The sequence below is a fragment of the Balaenoptera borealis genome (genome assembly GCF_965194805.1).
Source record: "Balaenoptera borealis genome assembly, chromosome: 3".
Taxonomy (NCBI): domain Eukaryota; kingdom Metazoa; phylum Chordata; class Mammalia; order Artiodactyla; family Balaenopteridae; genus Balaenoptera; species Balaenoptera borealis.
The window spans coordinates 179739732-179752129 of record NC_138866.1 but is presented as its reverse complement, the minus strand read 5'-3'; the positions used below and the strand labels follow the sequence as shown (position 1 = coordinate 179752129).

At 40.3% G+C, this 12398-nt stretch overlaps 1 protein-coding gene across 1 annotated transcript in view; it reads left to right on the top strand.

Annotated features, from left to right (window-relative positions):
- Positions 1–12398, top strand: part of CUBN (cubilin) — a 283798-nt gene that overhangs the window by 52419 nt on the left and 218981 nt on the right. The window contains exons 20-21 of the mRNA XM_082385173.1: positions 10999–11143; positions 11371–11549. Of these exons, the coding sequence (XP_082241299.1) occupies positions 10999–11143; positions 11371–11549 (324 nt within the window). The remainder of the gene's footprint in view (positions 1–10998; positions 11144–11370; positions 11550–12398) is intronic.

Genomic DNA, 12398 nt, shown 5'->3' with positions numbered 1-12398 from the left:
TATAGTCTCATGGGAGTTCCTATGAATGTAACTAGTTGCTTTTTTCTTGCTGCTTTTAATATTCTCTCTTTATATTTAATTTTTTTTCTGTTTTAATTACAGTGTGTCTTGGTTTGTATCTCTTTGGTTTCATCTTGTTTGATACTCTCTGTGCTTCCTGGACCTGGATGTCTGTTTCCTTTCCCGGGTTAGGGAATATTTCAGATATTATTTCTTTAAATAAGTTCTCTGCCCCTTTCTCTCTCTCTTTTCCTTCTGTGACCCCTTTAATGTGGATGTTAGTACACTTGATGTTGTCCCAGAGGTCACTTGAACTATCCTCATTCTTAAAAATTCTTTTTTCTTTTTTCTGTTCAGCTTGGGTGATTTCCAAGTTTGCTGATTCATTGATTCCTTTGAGTGTATTTTTTATTTCAGTTATTGTATTCTTCAGCTCTTTTTGGTATCTTCTCTGTATTTTCTGACTCTTTGTTAAACTTCGCACTGTGTTCATCATTCTTTTTCAAAGTTCATTGAATATTTTTAAGATCATTACCCTGAACTCTTTATCAAGTAGATTGCTTGTCTTCACTACATTTAGTTCTTTTTCTGAGGATTTGTCTTATTCCTTCCTTTGGAACATATTCCTCTGTCTCCTCATTTTGCCTAATTCTCTGTGTTTATTTTTATGTATCAGGTAGGTAGGTTACATTTCCCAGTCTTGGAGAAGCAGCCTTATGTAGAAGATGTCCTATGGGGCCCTGCTGCATACTCGCCTCTGGTTAACACAGCTTATGCTCTGTGGGTGCCCCCATGTGGGCTGAGTGGCCCCTTCTGTTGTGACAGAGCCAACTGCTGTGGGCACACTGACAGGTGGGACTGGCCCCTGATGCTGTTGGCTGTTAGGCCTGCCTCTTGAGGTACTGCCAACCCACTGGTGGCCCACTGCCAAGCCCCAGTGTGGCTGGTCACATGGCCTGGGGCATCCTGGGGCTGGTGCTGGGCCCACTGGTGGGTGGGGCTAGGACCTGGCATGGCTGGCCACATGGCCTGGGCGGGTCCTGGGGCTGATGCTGGCCTGCTGGTGGGTGTGACCAGGTCCTGGGGTGGCTGGCTGCAGGGCTGGGGGGCTGATGCTGGAGTCAGCCCACTGGTGGGCAGATAAGCTGCCGGCACTAACAGGCTAGAGGGAGAACTCCAAAATGACACTTGCCAGCACAAGTGTCTTTGTGGTAGAAGGAGCTCCCCAAAATGAGTGCCACCAACCTCTGTGTCCCCACAGGGAGTCCCAGTTGCTTCCTGGCTCTCTGGCAGGCTCTCCAAGATCAGCAGTAGGTCTGACTCAGGCTCCTTTTAAATTACTGCCTGTGCACTGTGACTCATAGCATGTGAGATTTTGCGTGCTTTCCTTCAGAGCGGAGTCTCTGTTTCCTATAGCCCTCTGTCTATCATGTACGTAAACCCTGCTGCCTTTAGAGCCAGACTTTCTGGGGGCTTATCTTCCCAGTGCAGGACCCCTGGGGCTGGGGGAGTTTGATGTGGAACTAGGACCCCTCACTCTCTGGGAAGAACTTTTGCAATTATGATTGTCCTCCTATTTGTGGGTCACCTACCTGGGGGTATGGATCTTGACTGTAGAGCGTCTCTGCCACTCCTACCTGTCTCGTTATGGTTCCTTATTTATAGCTGTGGAAGATCTTTTCTGCTGGTCTTCAGGTTGTTCTTATGGATAGTTGCTCTGTAAATAGTTGTACGTTTGGTGTGCCCATGGGAGGGGGTGAGCTCTGGGTCTTCCTACTCCACCATCTCCACACAACACTCTGTCTAAGCTCTTATTTTAGTTCAGTCATCTGATGACTCTATAACCTTGAATGATTCTTTATCTGGGTACTTGAGTTCCTACTTCTATAAGATGCCCTACCGTTTCCTCCAAACTTTGTAAGGATAAATCAAGGAAATAAATCATAAAAGAAGCTTGAAGAATTAAAAACACTGTACTAATGCAATGCTTTCTCAGGCCAAATTTCTCACTCCTGCCTTGAGCTTAATTCAGAGATCATCCAATGAGACCCTTTCATGGTTGGCCACTGAAGTATCAACATTCTGATGTACACTGATACCTACAAAGTTTGATCAAATTTCCCTCAAGGGTTGTTGATGGAAAAAAATAAAAGAACCCTGTTATCAGAAGGACAGGTGATGACAGTGATTTGCATAATTGGATAGACATTTCTGTTATATCCTTGACCATCTCAAAGGAATACAGTCAATTGATTTATAGATCTTTAGCATCAGTAAGGGCCTCAGAGGTCACTTAATCTAAATCCTTAATTTTACAAATGAGGAAATTGAGGTCACAAAAGGCAAACTTTAGTTACTGTCGGAACAGGATTTAGATGTACCTACATAGGATTCTAGATAGGTGTATATTGACTTAGATCAAAGTTTCTGGCCTTTAATCATGTCTATCTATTGGGAAGATTTGTGAACTAAGCCCTTTAAAAAAAGTACATCCACTTCTTTTCATATGCTTCAGACAGTGGTTATGGAAGAAAGTGATACTGGAACCAAATTCAAATGACATTATTACGACTCAGCATATTGCTCCTCAAAAGGCTGGTTTTATTTTTAAAAGGTATACCTAAAAATGACACGTTTAATCAAAGGAATAAAACGAAGAAGAATAGTATTTCAGATACATCGCTGGTTTGGAGGGAGGGTGACTTTGCCATTTATTAATTTGTGAGAGAGAGAAGACCACCCAAAATTTTAGAAAGGATGATGAACAGAGAGGGAATTCTAGAGAAATGTGGGAGAATGATATTAGGGCATTTTCTTTGGAGTGTGAATAGATGCACTTCCAAGAACCCCAAGTCTTCTCATCTTGTAGTTCCAGATGTCTTGTTGCCATGTAACTATGTCCTTTAAATGTAGATTAAGATGTGAGTGCCTAGTGTGTCTCTTTCGTGCATAGTGTGGTTTGGAAAGACTTTGTGCTCAGTAAGAAAGCTCCATGAACATTTATTTGAGAATAAAATTTAACTACACAGGATAATAACTGTGGTATTGCCCATACTCAGTGTAGCATATCTTTCTTTTTCTTTTTTTCAAAACAAGAAACACACGTTTATGTATTAATTCTTGGATTTATACGGCTCTCTCAAAGTTTCTACTTCTAAAAAGGTGTGTCACCCATGGGTAACGTGATATGGCTGGTAACAAAAGAATAAGTATAGCAAGAATAGATCAACTGTTCATCCATCTGTTTTTGTCTAAGAGAGCTTTTAAATTGTAGAGAATAGTTCAATGAATGTGACAGAACTATCTTTCCAGAATAAAAAGCAGACCCCCCTCATTAATATTTCATAAGTGATTTAAGCCATCAGAACTCTGAGTGAAGGACACATAAGGTAGTAATAAAAGTTTAATTTTTAATCCCAGAGAATGCAAGTACTAGGCTGAATAATAATTTCAGAAGCTTATGTGATGCTAAGGCCAGTGCTTGAAATAGGATGTGGAAGGAAATGAACAGAATTGTTCGCCCCACCAGATCTCCTCGACCCATCCCACATCATCTGTCCCTCCCCACCAAAACTGGGGAAGTCAAAAGGGAGCAGAGAAGAGAGACTAGTAAGGGAAGGGGGAGGAGAGGAGCCTTGTGGGGAAACAGGAGGGCTTCTGGGGAAGTTGTTCCCTCTTAGAAGAGGAAAGAAAAATTAACAGCAGAGTAAGATTGATAACTATAATTAATAAGATAGGGAGAAGTACATTATACTAAATTTGGCTTCTGAAATATAGGGAATGTGTACCCATTCTACAAGTCTCATTGAATGACAAATTAATCATATTTTAGACCTCTTGCCAATCCCGGTAGATTCACAAAGCAGATATTGTACACACATCTCTTTACAATGCGATGCAAGTAGAAATTATAAAAAATTTTAAATGTCCAACTTCTTGGAAATCTATAAACTTTCTCCTAAATAATTACTGGGTTAAGGAAGGAAATAGAAAATGAAATGAAAGACAATGTAGAAAGTAAAAAGAAAATGCTATATATCAAAACCAGGTAAAATCTCTAGGATTTTAAAGAAAGAACTAAAAAAATGGGAAAGTGGGAGAGCACAGTAAATTGGAACACTGAAGATCTGTCTTCCCTTGGAATCTGGGGGGGAGGGGAGGCGGGGTGCTGCACAGCTCTCCCACGTCCCCACAGGTCTTTAGATGAATTCAAATTCACAAAGTACTTCCTTTTGCTCTTTGTTAGGCAGTGAAGCTATTCAGCTCCAGCCTTGGGATTGGGTGAGAGAGGGCTGTGACTTCTGGCCTGCCTGAGCACACTTGGTACCCTCAAGGGGACGTGTTGGTCAGAGTCTCATGACTGTGATTCACAGAAAAATTCTTAAGGATATAAACCCAAATGGCAGAGAAAGAATAAGACCTCTGACGACTGAAGCTGGAATGTGGCTGCAGGAAGCACACTCACCAGAGTAGCTTGAGGAGCATTGTTTTCCAGTTAAGCACACGTTAGAATTAACTTTAGTTCAAAGAAATGTCTTTCTAGAGATGGCAGAAAAAAAGGGGACATGGTGAGACGTTCAGTAGTTTGCATTCTTAGCATATTGGATTTGGAGTTTTGGCAGAGACTAGAAACATTCGGTTAGTTTCTTAGCACTTTTGTTGTCAACACAGTTTTTCCAAAATTGCTCTGCCATCCTGATGCTTTTTAATGAAGTGATAAAATGTGCTATTGCTCAGGTGAAATTATTCTACAGATTGGCATGGTGGGGGCCAGGAGATAGACTGAGGTGGTAGAACCACCTAGTTCTGGAGTTGTGAGGGATCGTATAGCGTAGATCCTTCCTGTGTGTAAAGGAGTTGCGTGTTTACAAACCCCATGGAACAAGTGAGACGGAGAGCAGTGAGAGAGAAGAGGAAGCTATGGAAATCGGGATAATCAAGAATGCTCCAAACTTCTGGGGCAGATCGAGAGGATGACCCATGCTGTCTGGTATAAATGAGAACGATATTGCATGAAAACATGACAAAGGACTTCAACTCTCTGTTTTACTGAAGGCATGATGTTTAACATCAGTAAGCCTCAGTTTCCTCATGCATAATAGGAATAGTAATACTACTACTGTTTACAGAAGGATTAGCAGAGGTCATTCACTCATTTATCTCTTCATTCTCTGAATATTTATCAAACAACTTGGATGCCAGACTGTGTTGGGGATGGGTATGTAAAACACAAGAGATATTAAACAAGTAAGCACGCGACTACGTAGTTTCAAGGTGGGAAGAGTATTGTGAAGGAAAGAAAGTGTATGAAAGAAAATAACAGGGCTGATGTCTTTAGTTGAATGGTCAGGGGTAGCTTCCCTAAGGATGTCATATTTTGAGTCTGAAGATGAGAAGGGGTTAGCAATGCAAAGAGCTAAGAGAAGGAGGATTCCAGCTAGAGGTACCAACATAGCCTTAGACACTGAACTGAGAAAAAACATGACAAACATGAAGAATTGAAAATAGAGTAGTGCGACTGCAATCACAAAGGAGAGGAGGAGAGAAACAAGAGTTAGGCAGGAACTAGATCTTGTAGGGCTCTGTACGTGGGGGTAAAGAAGTTAGCTTTGCTAAATGAGAAGAGCAACAATTAGAACGTTCTTAGCACAGTGCCTGGATCACCAGGAATGGTGAGTAAAAGTTAGCATGACGGTGATTCCGATGATGATGATGACGACGGGGAGGAGAAGAGAGGTGGAAGCAGGTGACATACTGGAGTTTGCAGTCATGTAGGGACACGCTTCTAGGTAAAACTAGCCCTGTAGTCCTGATTTGAGAAAAAGCAGATTTTTTTAAAAAAAAGCAGATAAAGGATAAATTTACTCTATTGATAGATATATTAGAAACACCACTGTTTCCAGAGGCATAAAAAGCTTTAAAATTTTAACTGTGAAATCAGAAACATAATAATGAATAACAAAGCATAATAACCTAAGAAAATAATTTTTAGTCCCTGTGTGGCTTCTCTCATCTCTTACCCCTCACCCTTTAGTCTCTCATTTGGAATGGGGCCACATCGCCACCCCGCTTCCCCCCACCCCGGCTCCTGTGTACCCAGGTGAACCCAAGGCTGGTCTCCAGGATCAAGTCTTTGTTTAGCTAAGGGGCATTTCAACCCAACGCTCGCTTCACAAGAAGCCACGTGTTAAACATTACTGTATGGTAAGGTTCTGTTTTCAGCTCTTGGTTGGACCAAGCCTAAGTGCCAACATATTTCGTTTGCTTTGAATTATGATTTAATACTTAATCAAATTTTTGAAATTGTTATATAAAAACAAATCTGGATATGTAGCAGATATGAACAAATGAGCACATATATTAAGTCCTGGCTTTAGGACCTGATCCATTACAGATGTTAAAGCTTACTTCTGACTGGGCTTCAGATACACCTAAAATTTCAGATAAACTGTGTTTTTCAGCCCAGTTAATTTTAGCTCTTTCTACAGGACATGGCTCCTTTATAAGAACTATTTTTCATTAAAAAAACTTTTGTATGAGTAGTTTGTCTTCAGGAACTAGATCCATCTGCTGATGTAAAGATCAGAAGCATTTGGGCTATTCCATAGGGTTAAAAACCATGGGTCACAGATTATAAATTGGATCTCTGAGCCTGAAACAATCAGTGTTTGCTGAATGAATAAAGCAAACAATGAAAAATCTGGGCCTGGTCCCCAAAACACTGGAATTTGGAATGGTCCTTGTCATTTCTTTGCAAATGCGATCCACAGTAAAGAATGAATTTGGTGTGGTGATGCAAGTGACCATGGCATGACTTCAGCTGACTTCTTAAGAAACAGTACAAACCAGGCTGAAATATGAGTCATCTTTCTTGATTACACCGCAGTAACAAACAGTCAATAACAATAAAACAAATCAAAAGCAATAACAGAAAATTTCTGTGGCTTACAACGACATATGTTTTTTCTCCACTGGTGTTAACATGCTAGTCTGGTATCAGTGGCAGTTCTGCTGATCTGGCCCCTGTACCATCTGTCCCTGGGACCCCAGCCCTTGGTCTTGTGAGAGCAGAAAGGAAAAGACGGCTGAATCATGCAGTGACCTCCAAAGCTGCTACTTGGAAGCTGCACATCACTTCTGCTCACATTCTTTTGGGCAAAGCGAGCCCTGTGGCCAAGCCCAGAGTCAATGGGAAGGATAAACATTAAATCTCCATAGGGAGACATCACAAGTCACAAGGCCATGAGCTTGTGAGATATTCAGTCTTTTTCAGGAGGAAGTTGAATAATTAGGAAAAACGAAAGAGGTTTTTGTCTTCGCTGAGGGGGCAGAGGCATGCAAATTCACAAGCCCTAAGATGGTGAATACAGGATGCGCTGCCGCATGATGGGGGTCACTTTAGAGCACTGAGGGATTGTGGTTATAGTATTGCCATGCCTGGGGTCCAGGGAGAATATAGACTTTCAGAATTAATAAGGTTTCATTTCCACCGAGAGAGAGAAACATAGCCAAAATCAATTGTACCTTCTAGGTTTAAAGCCCTTGAGCCCTATAAGTTCCTCTTAAAACATTTGGACTGCAGCTGCCTTTCTGCTTGCTGAAGTCCTTGAATTTCATTAGTGAGGCCCAGGGGAACGGCCTGCTTCAGCTTGCTCTGCTGCTATTTGGCTGTTTTTCTTCCTCCTTGTCATCTTCTAATGGGCAAAATAGAAAAGAGAGACGTTCACTTCGGTCTTAGCAGAAGCGAATGGCACCCCAGAGGGTTCAGGAGGAGGAGGATATCTTACTCCGTGTTTTATGCTTTCTGGTTTCCAAGAACTGTAGTATGCCTGCATCTCTAACAAAAATTGAACCATCATACCACGCCTTCAGATTAATGAATCAACAAGTGTCTGTCAGACACCTATTTGCAAAGTTCTGTGTTAGATGCTGAAGGTGATATGGAAATTTTCTCTTCCTGCAGAGATTTGCTGTTTGGTTGGAGAGCTATGTAGCGTAACTTTATGGCTGTGTGTGAAATTTGCGTTACAGCTCATAGAAAGGAACTGGTTTGGGATGAGTCAGTGGAGAGGCATGCGATTTCCAGTGTCTGTGTAAGACTTTATCATATGGCTGTACCATGATTTATTTAATCACCCTCCTATTATTAGACATGTGGAATATTTTCAATTCTTGTGTTTATAGAGCATACTCTGTTGTGGAAGCTTGTGTGTCTTTGTCTGCATCTTGAATGATTTCCTTATGACAGAGTGTGAGAAGTGAAGTTACCGGGTCCAAAACTATTAACATTTCCAAGACTCCTGACACATACTGTCCAATTATTTTCCAGAACTTTATACTTCCACCCAGTTGTGCATGGGAGTAACATGTTACCATATCCCTACCAGCTTTGAGGATTATACTTTTAAGCTCTTCCCTTTACTGCCCATTCCCTTTGACCTGGATATTCTTCCAAGTTTCAACTTAAAAGTTACTTCTGCTGAGAAATATTGCCTAATTCTCTGTAGGAGTTCAGAGTATTTGGTTAAGCCAATGGTTCTCTACAGTTTAAGACCTTCTTATATCAACCTTATGCTACTCTGAAATGAAATTCATAGATAATATCAGCTCACATTGTATACATACATTATATAAATAAAAATAAAATTGTAAGTGTAAGATTTAGGAGAAATAAAGCAAAGTAAAAAAAAAAATTATGGCAGTATGTTAAAAGCCTAGGCAAGCTGCACTTGAAGACAGAATGAAGTCGTAATTTGTTTGCTCCCTAAACCCTATCAATGCTGCACTAAAAACGCAGGCTGACATGGCTATGCAGGTTGGTGAATTTTCTGAAATGGTGACCAATTCTTGGCAGATTTCCAGGAGAAAAAAAAAAGAACTTCTTTTGATTTACACTCTACTTGTAATCCTGGAAAATCTGGTGTGTATTAGAATTGAGCAAAAATATTTTGCATTTGGTATATAAAATAGAGCTAGATTTTACACTTGTAACTGTCACTGCCTTGAAGGTCACATAGGAGATAGGAGAATCCTCGTTGTGTGTGACTGTCTCTCACATTTCAGGGTGTTTAGTATCTTTGGTCCCCAGCCATTTAAATGCCAGTAGCGCCCCACCACCATCCTGTTAATTATGAAAACAAAACCAAGTATGCCTCCACGGATTTCCAAAATGCCTAATTGAGGTCCCTGTGGAGAACCATCGTGTTAAGGAGTAAGTGAGCGCTGTCTACTTCCCTGAACGTGACACTCATGCTTTTGAAAAACAAGTGCTTGCTTGTTGTGAGTTCTTGTGAGCAGTGACTGTCTTTCACAACAGTATCACCAGTACAGGCCCTGGTGTTTGCTGATGCCTTGAAGATGTTAGTCGAGGGAATGGATTAATAGGTGGATGGCTAGCTCTTCCAAAAGAATTCTGTAGAACAAAGGTAGTATGAATATCCATGGAAGAATTCCTGATTTGAGTGAGGAACTTCAAAAAGGTCAAGAATAACAATAGCTATTCTTCAGTCCACCTTTTCTAGTACTAGGCATTTCGCTAAGGAATTCACACGTTTGTTTCATCTGTTTCCTCCAACTGCTTGAGTTTGGCTTAGATTTAGTAACTTGTTCAAAGTTATTAAGTGTGGAGGTTTGTAAGTGACAGAGGTGGGAATTGAATCCAGTTTACATGGCTCCGTAGACCATGCTCATGGCCACCACACTATAAGATACTGACTATTGATTTAAAATAGGTGGTCTTTATAATATGAAGGAAATTTTCTTTTGCTCCTGACTTTCTAAGAGTTTTGTTTCTAATAAATAGGAATGCTAACAAACTTTTTGACATCTATAGAGATAAATAGTTTAGCTTATTGGATCTATTGGTGAGCTTAATTTATAATTTGAGAGTTATTTGTAGTGAGGTGGATGGACCTATAGTCTGTCATACAGAGAAAAGTAAGTCAGAAAGAGAAAAACAAATACCGTATGCTAACACATATATATGGAATCTAAAGAAAAAAAAAGTTATGAAGAACCTAGGGGCAGGACAGGAATAAAGACGCAGATGTAGAGAATGGACTTGAGGACACGGGGAGGGGGAAGGGTAAGCTGGGACGAAGTGAGAGAGTGGCACGGACATGTATACACTCCCAAATGTAAAATAGATAGCTAGTGGGAAGCAGCCGCATAGCACAGGGAGATCAGCTCAGTGCTTTGTGACCACCTAGAGGGGTGGGATAGGGAGGGTGGGAGGGAGACGCAAGAGGGAGGAGATATGGGGATATATGTATATGTATAGCTGATTCACTTTGTTATAAAGCAGAAACTAACACACCACTGAAAGCAATTATACTTCAATAAAGATGTTAAAAAAATATATATATATATATAATTTGAAACAATCCTTGCATTACTCTTATCCTCATGTTTTATTTGATATATAAGCCTAACAATGGAGAGAATTCATTTTTCTAGTGTTTCCGTGTTTAGCATTTTTGTATCTATATTAATATATGAGATCTACCCATAGTTTTCCTTTGTATTATCTATGTTGGGATTTGGTGAGATGGTTCTGAGAAAAATTATTTGGGAATTGTTCCATGTTTGCGGGTTCCTTAGAACAAATTATATATGGGAATTATCTTTTCCTTAGAAGTTTAATGTAACTTACCAGGTAGAGCATCTTCTAGGAGTTTTTTGGGGGGGAACTAATTATTTGTATTATGTTCAGTTTTATCCATGGCTTATTGTCTATTCAGATTTTATTTTTCTTCTCCTTGAGATAACTTTAGTAATTTATATTTTTCTGGAAATAACCATTTCAAACATTCAACTACATTAACATAGTGCTGTACATAGAATTATCATGTTAAACAAGTGTTTCAGTATCTGTGTATTTGTATCATGTTTGTCATTTTAAATTTTTTGTATTTGTGCTTATTTTCTTTTTTTATTCCTTTTCTTTACTGATTAGGACTCTTGATTAGGATTACAGATCAATTTTATTCTTCTGTTTAGGTTCGAGATGATCAAACCTTACTTGGAAAAGTCTGTGGCAATGAAACCCTCTCTCACATCAAATCCATTACTAATAGTATCTGGATCAGGCTTAAAATAGATGCTTCTGTTGCAAGAGCTAGTTTCAGTGCTGTTTATCAAGTCGGTAAGAAAACTTATGCCTTAATTTTTAAATGTCTCATTTGCCTGATTGTAACATTTTCATTTCTTGAAATAATTGAGTAATTTTATGTCCTCCAGTGGTAAGGGGGAAATTCTAATAGTAGTGTTACATTCCATTATGTCCTTATGCAGAGTGAAACTTTGCAGTAAAATGGAGGGCAACAGTCATTTATCTCTGGACAAACACTACTATCATTTTCATACTTACAGCTTGTGGAGGTGAATTAACTGGAGAAGGGGTCATTCGCTCGCCCTTTTATCCTAATGTGTATCCAGGAGAAAGGATCTGCAGGTGGACCGTCCACCAACCCCAAAGCCAAGTGGTTCTTCTCAACTTCACTGCCTTTGACATGGGAAGTTCTGCTCACTGTGATACAGATTATATTGAGGTGAGAGTAAAACGCTTCTGAATATTTGCACTTGATTGGATATTATTAAAAATATTATGTCACGTTTTCCTCAAATCAGTTACATGAAACAAAACTAGTTTATAGGTGCAAAATCCTCAACAAAATTCTAGCTAACTGAATCCAGCAGCATATAAAGAGGATTATATACCATGACCAAATGGGACTTATCCCAGGAAGGCAAGGTTGGTATCTGTCCAAAACTCAGTCAGTGTAAAATAAAATAAAGGAAAAATAAACACACCCACATAGTTACCTCAATAGATGCAAGAAAAAAAAAGCATTTGACAAAGTTCAATACCTTTTCATGATAAAAACACTCAACAAACCAAGAATTGAAGGGAACTTCCCTAATCTGATAAAGGGCATCTATAAAAAAACCCACAGCTAACATTATATTTAGTGATGAAACACTAAATGCTTTGCCTCTATGGTCAGTAAAAAGACAAAGATGTCTGTTCTCACCACTTGTATTCAACATTATACTGGAGCGGAGCAGTGGGGCGGCCTCTGGGTCTCCTGGCCCTTCCCGGGCTCGGCTTTGGGCCCACAGTGCCCCGCGGCCACGTTAGGGGTTCCCTCTCGGCCGTTTAGGGAGGGCCGCCGGTGCCCTCAGCTGCCTCGCCTGGACACGAAGGCTGACCTTCTTGTCTTGACCACGAAACCAGGAATAACCAGGTGACACGAGCTAGTCCCTCCTTTCAGAGGAGTGGCCTGCCGTTGCTACAAACCGCAGGACAGTTCCTACACGGATGGGGGCCCAACCCCAGGAGACACTAAGTGAAAGAAAGCAAAGAGTGGAAAAACATGTGAGGATGTGCGTTGTTGGCA